Source organism: Theropithecus gelada, chromosome 19 (assembly GCF_003255815.1).
Source record: "Theropithecus gelada isolate Dixy chromosome 19, Tgel_1.0, whole genome shotgun sequence".
Taxonomy (NCBI): domain Eukaryota; kingdom Metazoa; phylum Chordata; class Mammalia; order Primates; family Cercopithecidae; genus Theropithecus; species Theropithecus gelada.
Genome location: NC_037687.1, coordinates 30,335,527 through 30,350,540, shown reverse-complemented (window position 1 = coordinate 30,350,540; position 15,014 = coordinate 30,335,527). Strand labels below are relative to the sequence as shown.

The 15,014-nt window shown below is 42.7% G+C and overlaps 1 protein-coding gene across 1 annotated transcript; it reads right to left on the bottom strand.

Annotated features, from left to right (window-relative positions):
- Positions 1 to 1,078: 1,078 nt before the first annotated feature.
- LOC112611921 (zinc finger protein 765-like) lies at positions 1,079 to 14,928 on the bottom strand. Its single transcript, XM_025365883.1, is given in 5 exon segments — positions 1,079 to 2,265; positions 2,335 to 3,156; positions 3,385 to 4,068; positions 9,861 to 9,987; positions 14,914 to 14,928. Coding segments are annotated over 5 exon segments (2,835 nt in total).
- Between the last annotated feature and the right edge of the window lie 86 nt (positions 14,929 to 15,014).

Below are 15,014 nucleotides of genomic sequence, written 5' to 3'. Positions count from 1 at the left end.
CGTAAGAGCTACAACCCATATTGATTGGAAACATTAATATTGTTAAATGATTATATAATCCAATGTTATTTAGATTCAACACGATACCCATAAAAATCCCTATCAGTTTTTGTTAAAGACACAAAAAAGAGGCTGGGAAGATGGTTCACATCTGTTGGCCAGGCTGATCTCAAACTCCTGACCTCAAGTGGTCTACCCAACTTGGCCTCCCAAAGCACTTGGATTACAGATGTGAGCCACTGTGCCTGGCCCAATCCTCTTAAGATAAACACTTTAAGGTCAATTAATGCTTGAACTCAACGTTAAGTCAATTCAAACTCAAGTCAATGCTGAATTGACTCTAATGTCAATTAATGCTTGATCGTTTGCTCTACTCATTGCATTTGGAACAACTACCTCCAACATGAATTTTCTGATATTCTGCAAGGAGAGAACTCAGACTGAAGACCTTGGCACATTGACGACATTTCTAAGATTTCTGTCCAGTATGCATTCTCTGACGTCTAATGAGGTGTGAAGTGAAGGCTTTGCCACAAACATCACACTTGTGAAGTTTTTCTCCTGTATGAATTCTCCTATGTTTTGCATAAGATGAAGCTTGACTGAAGACCTTGCCACAGTCATGACATTTGTAAGTTTCTCTCCAGCATGAGTTTGCTGATGAACCGTAAGGTATGAACGATGTCTGAAAAGTTTGCCAAATTTATTACACTAGTATGATCTATCTTCATTATGGATTCTCCAATGATTCACAATGTCGGTAGGGTTACTGAAAACTTTGTGACAATCATTGCATTAGTAAAGTTTTCTTACACAATGGATTGCCTGATGGTAAACAAGTGTTGACTGCCCACTAAAGACTGTCATGCTCATTACACTTGTAAGGTTTATCTCCAGTGTTAATTCTAGGATATTGTGCCAGGTGTGAATCATGCCTGAAAGCCTTGTTACAAACTTACATTTTTATGGTTTCTCTCCAGTATGAATTCTCCTGTGTCTTTCCAGGTTTGATGTGCGACTGAAAAGTTTCTGACATTCTTCATATTTGTAAGCTTTCTCTCCAGTATGAATTCTCCTGTCATTCCAGGCCTGATTTGCGACTGTAAACGTTGTCACATGGTTTGCATTCCAAAGGTTTCACTCCAGTATGAATTCTATGATGACGTGCAAGGTGTCCTTGGTGATTAAAAACCTTACCACATTCATTACACTTGTAAGGTTTCTCTCCACTATGAAGTCTATGATGGCATGTAAGGTATGACTTCTGACTAAAGGTCTTGCCACACTCATTACACTTGTAAGGTTTCTCTCCAGTATGAAGTCTACGATGGTATGTAAGGGGTGACTTCTGACTAAATGTCTTGCCACACTCATTACATTTGTAAGGTTTCTCTCCAGTATGAAGTCTACGATGGCATGTAAGCGATGACTTATGACTAAAGGTCTTGCCACAGTCATTACACTTGTAAGGTTTCTCTCCGGTATGAAGTCTACAATGGCATTTAAGGGATGACTTCCGAGTAAAGGTCTTGCCACACTCATTACACTTGTATGGTTTCTCTCCAGTATGAATTCTCCTACGTCCTTCAAGGTCTAATTTCAAATGGAAAGCTTTGTCACATTCTTCACATTTGTAAGGTTTCTCTCCAGTAGGAAGTCTATGATGGCACGTAAGGGATGACATCCAGCTGAAGGTCTTGCCACACTCAGTACACTTGTAAGGATTCTCTTCAGTGTGAATTTTCTGATGTATTCCAAGGTTTGATTTGAAACTGTAAGCTTTGTCACATTCCTCACATTTGTAAGGTTTCTCTCCAGTATGAAGTCTACGATGGCATGTAAGGCGTGACTTCTGACTAAAGGTCTTGCCACAGTCATTACACTTGTAAGGTTTCTCTCCAGTATGAAGTCTATGATGGCACGTAAGGTGTGACTTCTGACTAAAGGTCTTGCCACAGTCATTACACTTGTAAGGTTTCTCTCCAGTATGAAGTCTATGATGGTATGTAAGGCGTGACTTCTGACTAAAGGTCTTGCCACAGTCATTACACTTGTAAGGTTTCTCTCCCGTATGAAGTCTACGATGGCATGTAAGCGATGACTTATGACTAAAGGTCTTGCCACAGTAATTACACTTGTAAGGTTTCTCTCCCGTATGAAGTCTACGATGGCACGTAAGGGATGACTTCCGAGTAAAGGTCTTGTCACACTCATTACACTTGTATGGTTTCCCTCCAGTATGAACTCTCCTATGTCCTTCAAGGTCTAATTTCAAATGGAAAGCTCTGTCACATGCTTCACATTTGTAAGGTTTCTCTCTAGTAGGAAGTCTACGATGGCACGTAAGGGATGACATCCAGCTGAAGATCTTGCTGCACTCATTACACTTGTAAGGATTCTCTTCAGTATGAATTTTCTTATGTATTCCAAGGTTCGATTTGAAACTGTAAGCTTCGTCACATTCCTCACATTTGCAAGGTTTCTCTCCAGTATGAAGTCTACAATGGCATGTAAGGTATGACTTCAGACTAAATGTCTTGCCACACTCATTACACTTGTACAGTTTCTCTCCAGCATGAATTCTCCTATGTCTGTCACGGCTTGATTTGAAACGGAAAGCTTTGTCACATTCTTCACATTTGTAAGGTTTCTCTCCAGTATGAAGTCTACAATGGTATGTAAGGTATGACTTCTGACTAAAGGTCTTGCCACAGTCATTACACTTGTAAGGTTTCTCTCCAGTATGGAGTTTACGATGGTATGTAAGGGATGACCTCTGAGTAAAGGTCTTGCCACACTCATTACACTTGTAAGGTTTCTCTCCAGTATGATGTCTACGATGGCATGTAAGGTATGACTTCTGAGTAAAGGTCTTGCCACACTCATTACACTTGTAAGGTTTCTCTCCAGTATGATGTCTACGATGGCATGTAAGGGATGACTTCTGAGTATAGGTCTTGCCACACTCATTACACTTGTATGGTTTCCCTCCAGTATGAATTCTGCTATGTCCTTCAAGGTCTAATTTCAAACAGAAAGCTGTGTCACATTCTTCACATTTGTAAGGTTTCTCTCCAGTAGGAAGTCTATGATGGCATGTAAGGGATGATATCCAGCTGAAAGTCTTGCTGCACTCATTATGCTTGTAAGGATTCTCTTCAGTATGAATTTTCTTATGTATTCCAAGGTTTGATTTGAAACTGTAAGCTTTGTCACATTCTTCACATTTGTAAAGTTTCTCTCCAGTATGAAGTCTACGATGGCACATAAGGTATGACTTCGGACTAAAGGTCTTGCCACACTCATTACACTTGTACAGTTTGTCTCCAGCATGAATTCTCCAATGTCTTTCAAGGCTTGATTTGAAACGGAAAGTTTTGTCACATTCTTCACATTTGTAAGGTTTCTCACCAGTGTGACATCTATGATGGCATGCAAGGTCTCGCTTCCGATTAAAGACCTTGCCACATACATCACATTTAAATTGTTTCTCTCCTAAATGGATTATCTGATGTTTCCTTAGGAGTGAGCTATAATTATAGACTTTCCCGCTCTCATTGCATTGGAAAGATCTTTCTCTAACTTGTACTTCCTGTTTTTGTGTGAGTAATGAAGAATTCAGGAAATTATTCCCATAGTTATTAGAAATATGGGTTTTGGGATTACAAGAAATTCTTTGGGCAGTTGAAACCGAGGAAGCATCATTGATAGACTTTTCAACTTGATTATCAATTTTCTGTTCGGTGAGGAATATGTGCAGTTCAGGCAGATGCGAATGAAAGTTTAATCCAAACTGATCTTTAATAGGTTTGTTTCCAGCATGACTTTGATCATATCGGTCTGTACTACATGTCAACATTTTTATTTTTGTCATGGGTGCTTCATGGTCATTTCTTTCATCTTCTTGCCACTGAAAGTCAACATCATGAATATGTTTATGAATATCCTGGAAACAAAAATCTCCAATGTGATGACTTTCATGTCTTTGCAATGTCCCTGTGTGGAACACTTCTCTATTGCCTTGCGCTGTTGACAAGACCTCCTTCATTGTGCATTTGGAAGAGATATCTACAAAGTATAAACACCAAATGGTTTCAAATTAAGTACAGATGGTAAATAATGCTGAAATGTGTAAATATGACACACACAAAAATACTTATTTTAAACTTTCCAAACACGACCCTCAAAGCTTAGGAACAGAAAAGCGTAAGATTCTTTAACAAATAAAGAGCTGTTACATGTGCTTCAAATTACTTTTACGGAAGCCGGTTTCCAATATCGTGACAAAACAATGACAGGGCACAAACATGTAGCCTAAAGTAAGGAATATTTTTCCATTGTGACCCTAAAATGTCTCACAGTTTGTAAAAAACATATCACTGTCACATCAATGTAAAGTATATATTATTCATATTTACAGCATATTTACTGTATACAAATAAATGCTACAGGACCACATGATATACTATATTGGTAAATAATCCACAACGAGCTCATGTGAGGATAACCAAAATCAATGGAAATTCTGTATTGTCAAACAATCATAGCACTGAGAAGATAAGAAAAGATTACAAAATTTAGCCAGGCGTGGTGGCCCACATCTGCAGTCCCACCTACTCGGGAGGCTGAGGCACAAGAATTATTTGAGGCCGGGCGTGGTGGCTCAAGCCTGTAATCCCAGCACTTTGGGAGGCCGAGATGGGCGGATCACAAGGTCAGAAGATCGAGACCACCCTGGCTAACATGCTGAAACCCCGTCTCTACTAAAAAATACAAAAAACTAGCCGGGCGAGGTGGCAGGCGCCTGTAGTCCCAGCTACTCGGGAGGCTGAGGCAGGAGAATGGCGTAAACCCGGGAGGCGGAGCTTGCAGTGAGCTGAGTTCCGGCCACTGCACTCCAGCCTGGGGGACAGAGCGAGACTCCGTCTCAAAAAAAAAAAAAAAAAAAAAAAGAATTATTTGAACCCAAGACGCAGAGGTAGCAGTGAGCCGAGATTGCACCACTGCACTTCAGCCTGGGCGACAAAGCGAGACTCCATCTCAAAAAACAAAACAAAAGTTAATACAATGTTTTTCTGAATAACTGTCATGAAATTACCTATGTCCTTGCAGAAAAGGCACGTTATGACATTTTTTAAAAAATTCTTTATTTTAATATTTTTGAGATGAAGTTTCACTCTGTCATAACCAGTTGGAATTCAATGGCCCAATCTCGGCTCACTGCAACCTCCGCCTTTTGAGTTCAACCCATTCTCCTGCCTCAGCCTCCTATGTACTTGGGATTACAGGCACACACCACCATGCTTGGCTAATTTTTGTATTTTCAGTAGAGATAGGGTTTCAACATCTGGCCAGGCTGGTCTCAAACTTTTCACCTCAAGTGATCCACTCGCCTTAGCCTCCCAAAGTCCTGGGATGGCATGTGTGAGCCACAGCATCTGGTGGCACTTTGTGACATTAACTAGTGGACTGTGTCAGTCATACTGCATACCACATGCTGAAAAGCCTTATGTACAGATATAAAAATTAATTAGTAAAACATTGTAACCCATAAAACCAGCAAGCAAATAATAAGTACATTTATACAACCTGCAAAATTCTAAACAATTCGCTGTTTAAAAAAACGCCAAACTTCTACTTACCAGCAGCATACAACATAAGAACTGAAATACATGTTAAGATCACTACCTTCTGATTTATGATGTCAAAAAGTACACAACATTATAAGGAATAAGAATTGACTAATGGCCAGGCACGGTGGCTCAGGTCTATAATCCCAGCACTTTGGGAGGCTGAGGCGAGAGGATTATGAGGTCAGGAGTTCAAGAGTAGCTTGGCCAACATGGTGAAATCCCAACTCTACTAAAAATACAAAAAAATTTGCTGGGTATGGTGGCAGGTGCCTGTAATCTCAGCTACTTGGAAGGCTGAGGCAGGAGAATCGTTTGAACCCAGGAGGTGGAGGTTGCAGTGAGCTGAGATTGCACCATGGCACTCCAGCCTGAGTGAGAGGGTGAGACTTCATCTCAAAATAAATAAATAAATAAATAATTGACTAATAGTGTCAGAGGGTGCAATTATGATGTCACAACTACATTTATAAAACAGCCAGGCAATACAGCAATTCTATATATGTATGCATTGTTGGCCTTAATTATCTAGTTCACTATGCACAAATTATAAAACGTAGAATGTGTACTGGGAAAATTTTTAAACTGAGATCAGAGAAAACGATGTATAAATCAAATTGCACAATAAAAACATAAAAAATATGATGCAGGCTCCCTGGTCTGAATGTTCCTATTGTCAAAAAGCCGTGTTCAGAGTTCTTATTCTCCAATAGGATGTTCTGCAGATGGGGCCTTTGAGAGAATTTGGTCATGGATGTTGAATACTGGTGAACAGGTCTTGTGCTTTCATAAAAAGAGATATTAAGGAGCCCATTTCCTGTTCGTCTTTCCCCCATGTCAGGACACGGCAGGAAGATGGCTGGGCTAAACCACGAAGAAGGCTCTCACCAGGAACAATTTGACTGGCACCTTGCTCTTGGATTTCCCCCTTTCCAAATTCATGAGAAATAATTTTCTATGTCTGAAGCCTCCCAGTTCAAGCTATCTCTTTTGCTGTTTGTTTTTGGGACCGAGTCACACTCTGTCACCCAGGCTGGAGTGTAGTGGCACGATTCTCTTGCCTCAAGAGATTCTCTTGCCTTAGCACAGTCTTACTTTGTCGCCTGGACTGGAGTGCAGTGGGGCAATCTTGGCTCACTACAACCTCCACCTCCCCGGTTCAAGTGATTCTCCTGCCTCAGCCTCTCAAGTACTTGGGATAACAGCCATGTGCCACCACGCCTGGCTAATTTTTGTATTTTTAGTAGAGACGGGGTTTCACCATGTTGGCCAGGCTGGCCTTGAACTCCTGAACTCAGGTGATCTGCCCCTCTCGGCCTCCCAAAGTGCTGGAATTACAGGCTTGAGCCACCACGCCTGGCCAATTTCTTGTATTTAGTAGATTTGAGGTTTCACCTTGTTGGCCAGACTGGTCTCAAACTCCTGACTTCAAGTGATCCACCCACCTTGGCATCCCAAACTACTGGGATTAGAGGCGTGAGCCACCTTGGCTGGCCAGTCTAAGCTACTTCTGTCAGTGAAACGATTGAGTCAGGAACAGGAGCATCTCATCATCAACATCACCAAAGGCTGACAAATCTGATTAAACAAAGTAAGTTTAGAGCTTGTTCTATAAATCTTGCAATACTTGAAGCCATCTATAGCAATAACGTGTTTTAAAAATTTCGAGGCTGGCCAGGCATGGTGGTTCATGCCTGTAATTCCAGCACTATGGGAGGCTGAGGCAGGAGGATCATGAGGTATGGAGATCAAGACCATCCTGGCTAACAGGGTGAATCCCTGTTTCTACCAAAAAAAAAGAAAAAAGAAAAAATTAGCCAGGTGTGGTGGCATGTGCCTGTAGTCCCAGCTACTTGGGAGACTGAAGGAGAAGAATCACTTGAACCTGGGAGGCAGATGTTGCAGTTAACCAAGATCGCACCACCACACTGCAGCCTGGGTGACAGACTGAGACTCTGTCTTAAGAATAAAAAAAAGAAAGAAATGAAAAAACTCTAAAGAGTAACTCCAACCCACAAACATATATAAAGTTCTCCAGTAAAGGTAAATAAAATGACAGACAGGCTGGACGTGGTGGTTCACATCTGCAATCCCAGCAGTTTAGGAGGCCAAGGTTGAGGGATCACTTGAGGATGGGGGTTCAAGACCAGCATGACCAAAAAGGAGAAACCCTGTGTCTATTAAAATACAAAATTAGCCAGGCGTGGTGGCACATGCCTGTAATCCCAGCTACTTGGGACACTGAGGCAGGAGAATCGCTTGAACCCACAAGTTGGAGGTTGGAGTGTCCCGAGATTGTGCCATTGTACTCCAGCACGGGCGACAAGAACAAAACTTCATCTCATCAACAAATGAATAAATACATGAATAGGCAAATAAAAGGACAGATACAGAAACTGGTATAAGTGTACCTTTTCTCCATAATTCAACTTTTTTCTGTGATTTAGAAGAAAAAAGCATGAAAAAACACTGTACATATATGTTAATGAAAATGCAACACACACAGAAATAATTCTGACATAGATAAAGAGTTCTAGTGGATAAAGAATAGCTTTTGCAGGTTATGATTTTTTTTTCTTTTTTTTTTTTTGAGACAGAGTCTCGTGCTGTCACCCAGGCTGGAGTGCAGTGGCCTAATGTTGGCTCACTGCAACTTCCACCTCCTGGGTTCAAGCAACTCTCCTGGGTTAGACTCTTGAGCAGCAGGATTACACGTGCCCACAATGGTGTCCAGCTAATTTTTGTATTTTTAGTAGAGACAGAGTTTCGCCATGTTAGCCAGGCTGGTTTTGAACTCCTGACCTCAGGTGATTTGCCTGCCTTGGCCTCCCAAAGTGCTGGGATTAGAGGCATGAGCCACTGGGGCACAAGAATCATTTGAGCCTGAGAGGCGGAGCTCACTGTGGTGAGCCAAGATCGTACCACTGCACTGTAGCCTTGGCAACAGAGTGAGATTCCAGCATAAACAAAGAAAGAAAAAAAGTAAATAGGAAGGGAGTCAAAGCATGTCTACACAAAAATGGAATTAAACCCAAAAATTAGGAAATGAGAAATGAAGAACAAAAAAAAAACTACAAGAAATACAGACAATATGTAACAAATTCACATAGGAAAGCTCTTCTCCATCAGTAATACTTGAACTGTAAGTATTTAACTCTGCATTCGGAAGGCAAAAACTGGCTGAATCAACAGGAACCAACTACATGTTGTCTACAAGAGACTTATAGACTCAGCCTTAAGGACACACACATGCAATTTTTTTTTTGAGACGGAGTCTCGCTCCGTCGCCCGGCTGAAGTGCAGTGGTGATCTTGGCTCACTGCAACCTCTGACTCCCGGGTTCGTGTGATTTTGTTGCCTCAGCCTCTCAAGTAGCTGGGATTACAGGCACATGCCACCACATCCAGCTGATTTTTGTGTTTTTAGAAGAGACAGGGTTTCACCATGTTGCCCAGGCTGGTCTTGATCTCCTGACGTTGTGATCCACCCAGTTTGGCTTCCCAAAGTGCTGGGATTACAGGCGTGAGCCACCAGGCCCGGCTGCACATATGCAAACATTTCAAAAATAAAAGCCAATGGGGGTTGGCGCCTGTAATCCCAGCTACTCGGGAGACTGAGGAGGATCTCTTGAGCCCAAGAGATCAGGACGAATTTCAACAACACAGCAGGACCCTGTCTGGAAAAAAAAAACTAAAAAAGTTGCCTGACATGGTGGCATGCACCTGTACCAGCTACTGGGGGAGGCTGAGGAGGGACAATCACTAGAGCCAAGGAATTCAAGATTGCAGTGAGCCATGATCACACCATCGCACTCCACACTGGGTGACAGAGAGAGACACTGTATCTAAGAAAAAGAGAAAATATGGGCCAGACACAGTGGCTCACACCTGTAATCCCAGCACTTTGGGAGGCCGAGGTGTGTGATCACGACATCAGGAATTCAAATTTGAGACCATCCTGGTTAACATGGTGAAACCCTGTCTCTACTAAAAAATAATACAAAAAATTAGCCGGGCATGTTGGTGGGCGCCTGTAGTCCCAGCTACTTGGGAGGCTGAGGCAGGAGAACCACATGAACCCGAAAGGCAGAGCTTGCAGCAAGCCAAGATTGTGCCATGGCACTCTAACCTGGGCAACAGAGCAAGACTCCGTCTCAAAAAAAAAAAAGAAGAAAGAAAGAAAATACAAAGATACACAAGGGCACATCCCCAGCAGGGAAGTTATCCTCACCCAGGGAAACCAGGTTCCTATAATTCTCCAACATCACGTCTCTGTATAGAGTCCTCTGAGCAGGGTCCAGGCATTTCCACTCCTCCTGAGAGAATTCTATGGCCACATCCCTGAACGTCAGTAAAACCTGAAATGAAAACATATTTTAAGGAAATGGTTGTGGGCGGAGTTCTTATCTTTACAGAAAATGAGAAGAGGAGAGAGGGGAAAGTGTGGATTGAAATGCAGTGAATGTTCTAGCAAATCTGAGTGAGGGATTTCTCACCACATTTTGTCTTGCCAGTTGTGTTTTACTAAACTTTTTTTTTTTTTTTTGAGATGGCGTCTCGCTCTGTTGCCCAGGCTGGAGTGCAAAGGTGCAGTTTCTGCTCACTGCAACCTCCACCTTCCAGGATCAAGCGATTCTCCTGCCTTAGCCTCCTGAGTAGTTGAAATTACAGGCATGCACCACCATGACCAGTTAATTTTTGTATTTTTAGCAGAAATGGGCTTTCACCATATTGGCTAGGTTGGTCTCAAACTCCCAACCTTGTTATCTCTCTGACTCAGCCTCTCAAAGTGCTGGAATTACAGGCGTGATCCACCGTGCCTGGCCCAGAAACTTTTATTGACACACCAAGTGACATTCAGAATCTAGATGAGGCAGAGTATGAGTGATGTCTTCAGCGATGACAACGTCCAGAGTGAAACATCAGAAACTAAAATCTGGCTGGGCACGGTGGCACATGCCTGTTAATCCCAGTCACCCAGGAGGCTGACACAGGAGAACTGCTTGATCCCATGAGCCAGAGGTTGCAATGATTTGAAATCATGCAACTGCACTCCAGCCTGGACAACGGAGACTCCATCTCAAAAAAAAAAAAATTAGCCAGGCATGGTGGCAGCCACCTGTGGTTCCTGCTACTTGGGAGCCTGAGGTAGGAGGATGGCTTGAGCCTGAGGGTGGAGCTTGCAGTGAGCTGAGATCGTCCCACTGTGCTCCAGCCTGGGCAACACAGTGAGACCCAGTCTCAAAATAAAATACATGAAAACTAGATTACTCAAAGTATGAAAATCCATTATACATATATATGTCAACAAAATAATGAAACCTATACAGACTCACATAAAACTACATGTTAATACAAAGGGTTGTCATTTTCCCCAGATTTTCAAAATGGAAAAGTTGTTCAAAATATATACATTTGTGTGTGTGTATATGTATGTATATGTATATGTGTGTGTGTATATTGTGTGTGTGTGGGGGTGTATATATATATAAAGACTTTAAAAATATAAAAAGGAGCAAGTTATGTTGAACTGAAGAAGAATCCCATCTTGCTGGAAAACGATACATTGGCAGTTGGGGGAGGGAAAATCTTGTCAGATCTAAGAAAACAGGAAATGCCCCATCTTAGAGGAAGCAATCACGCTTTCAACTGCCTGACCTGGAGGAATGTTCAGATATGTGTAGGAATGCAGGCGTGCACAGAGGCAGCCCCTCTGGCACTCCTTATACAGAGAAAAATTGCAAAGGACCCACCCACTTGTCATTCAGCTAATTTCCAATGCAGATGGCAAACAGCAAGCTAGCTACATTTACTAACGTGAGAACATGTAAATTTTCACAATTAGCAGCATCAAATATCAAAGTAAAATTTTTTTTTTTTTTTTTTTTTGAGACGGAGTCTCGCTCTGTCACCCAGGCTGGAGTGCAGTGGCCGGATCTCAGCTCACTGCAAGCTCCGCCTCCCGGGTTTACGCCATTCTCCTGCCTCAGCCTCCCGAGTAGCTGGGACTACAGGCGCCGGCCACCGCGCCCGGCTAGTTTTTTGTATTTTTTAGTAGAGACGGGGTTTCACCGCGTTAGCCAGGATGGTCTCGATCTCCTGACCTCGTGATCCGCCCGTCTCGGCCTCCCAAAGTGCTGGGATTACAGGCTTGAGCCACCGCGCCCGCCCGCAAAGTAAAATATTTACTGGAACATAAAGAAGAAAACAGACACTGTGGTCTACTTGAGGATGGAGGGTGGAAGGAGAGGAGCAGAAAAAATAACTACTGGGGGCCGGGCGCGGTGGCTCATGCCTGTAATCCCACCACTTTGGGAGGCCGAGGCAGGTGATCATGAGTCAGGAGTTCAAGATCAGCCTGGCCAACATGGTGAAACCCTGTCTCTACTAAAAATATAAAAATTAGCCAGGCATGATAGCAGGCCCCTGTAATTTCAGCTACTCAGGAGGCTGAGGCAGAGGAATCACTTGAACCCAGCAGGAGGAGGTTGCAGTGAGCTGAGATCATGCCATTATGCTCCAGCCTGGGCAACAAGAGCAAAACTCAGTCTCAAAAAAGTAAATAAATTAAAAATAGCTATTGAGTATGGGGCTTAACACCAGAGTGATGAAATAATCTGTACAACAAATCCCGATGACACTAGTTTACCTGTGTAACAAACCTTCACATGTAGCCCCAAACCTAAAGTGAAAACACAAATATATTTTTTTTTTTTTTTTTGAGACGGAGTCTTGCTCTGTGCCTAGGTTGGAGTGCAGTGGCACAATCTTAGCTCATGACAATGTCCGCCTCCAAGGTTCAAGCGATTCTCCTGCCTCAGCTTCCTGAGTAGCTGGGATTATAGGCATGTGCCACCACACCCAGCTAATTTTTGTAAAAAAGTTATTTGTTTTTAAATTTACCTCAGACTTTTCTCTAAAGTCTCATAATGATGCTGAAATACACGTGTATGAGACTTGCTCTGACAACTAGCTCCCCCGTGAGTTTGGAAAGAGGGTGGAGGATGTGACAGGGAAAGGAGATACCTTATGGCCAAGGGTCTAAGCTGCAGCTTTGCTTGGAGTTTTATCACAAAACAAATATATTCATTATGTGATGTTTAAATAGAAAAATATACATTTAATAATAATCATTGGGGCTGGGCACAGTGGCTTGCACCTGTAAACCCAGCCCTCAAGGAGGGTGAGGTGGGCAGATCACCTGAGGTCAGTAGTTTGAGACCAGCCTGGCCAACATGGTGATACCTGTCACTAATAAAAATACAACAAAATTAGCTGGGCATGGTGACGCATGCCTATAATCCCAGCTACTCGGGAGGCTGAGGCAGGAGAATCCTTCAACCCAGAAGGTGGAGGTTGCCATGAGCCAAGATCATGTCACTGCACTTCAGCCTGGGTGACAGAACAATACTTTGTTTATTTAAAGTAAAATAATATTATAATAATTATAATCATTTTTAATGAAAACCTGTTTCACAAGTCTCTCCCCAGTAACAAACACCACAGTCTCCATGAGCCTAATGTGCTAAAAATGGCTTAATGAATCTCCTGCTATTATTGAGGTTGATTTCATATTCTTAAAATAATGATGGAATAAAACATCTTCTATCGTTCATGTCTGTGTAATAACTTTCCATTCTAATTAGCAAGATTTTTGGAGTCAGAAACACAGTAACTCACTGAATTATCTAAAAACGTAGCATAAAATCAGGCAGAAACATTTCTCTATATTGGTCGCCTTTTCTAGAATTTACCACGTACTGTGTGCATATTAATACATGACTTCTGTTGTGGGAAGTCAGGGACCCTGAACAGAGGGACTGGCTGAAGCCATGGCAGAAGAACATAAATTGTGAAGATTTCATGAACATTTATTAGTTCCCCAAATTAATGCTTTTGTAATTTCTTACGCCTGTCTTTACTGCAATCTCTGAACATAAATTGTGAAGATTTCATGGACATTTATTGATAGACTTCTCCAATCAATACTCTTGAGATTTCCTATGCCTGTCTTTAATCTCTTAATCCCATCGTCTTCATAAACTGAGGATGTATGTCACCTTAGGACCCTGTGATGATTGTGTTGACTACACAAATTGTTCGTAAAACCTGTGTGTTTAAACAATATGAAATCTGGGCACCTTGAAAAGAAAACAGGATAACAGGGATGTTCAGGGAGCAAGGGAGATAACCATTAGGTCTGACTGCCTGAGAGCTGGGCAGAACAAAGCCATATTTCTCTTCTTTCAAAAGCAAATAGGAGAAATATCGCTGAATTCTTTTTTTTTTTTTTTTTTTGAGACGGAGTCTCGCTGTGTCTCCCAGGCTGGAGTGCAGTGGCGTGGTCTCGGCTCACTGCAAGCTCCGCCTCCCGGGTTCATGCCATTCTCCCACCTCAGCCTCCCAAGTAGCTGAGACTACAGGCGCCCACCACCACGCCCGGCTAGTTTTTTGTATTTTTAGTAGAGACGGGGTTTCACCATGTTAGCCAGGATAGTCTCGATCTCCTGACCTCGTGATCCACCCGCCTCGGCCTCCCAAAGTGCTGGGATTACAGGCTTGAGCCACCGCGCCCGGCCTGAATTCTTTTTCTTAGCGAGGAACAGCTCTGAGAAGGAGAATGCGTTCCTAGCGGTAGACCTCTAAAAGGGCCGCCACAGGAATGTCTGTCTTTTACGGTTGCACATAAGGGATGAAATAAGCCCCAGTCTCCTGTAGCGCTCCCAGGCCTATTAGGACGAGGAAATTCCCGCCTAGTAAATTTTTAGTGAAACTGGTTGTCTGCTCTCAAACCCTGTCTCCTGATAAGATGTTATCAATGACAATGCGGGCCTGAAACTTCAATAGCAATTTTAATTTCACCCTGGTCCTGTGATCTTGCTCTGCCTCAGTTGCCTTGTAACATTTTATTACCTTGTGAAGCACGTGATCTCTGTGACCCACATCCTATTCGTACACTCCCTCCCCTTTGAAAATCACTAATAAAAACTTGGTTTTGCAGCTTGGGGGGCATCACGGAACCTGCCGACATGTGATGTCTCCCCCAGATGCACAGCTTTCAAATTTCTCTCTTTGTACTCTTTCCCTTTATTTCTCAGACCGGCCAACACTTAAGGAAAATAGAAAAGAACCCACACTGAAATATCGGGTGCCAGGTTCCCAATAGACTTCCATTGGCAGTTGCTCTAATCCTGGTCTACAGAGAGCTGACAGTGCATCCAGAGGTGGTCCCAGCATTTCTGATAGGAAGGAGACAGAAAAATCCACTGAAAATGTCATCTCACCTGAGGAAGAGCCATCCCTGACTCCTGTGCTTTCCTCTTCCTCTTCTGGGTTTCTTCCTCACATACGAAGATTCTTTAGCAGTCAATCCTGAAAGTTAGAA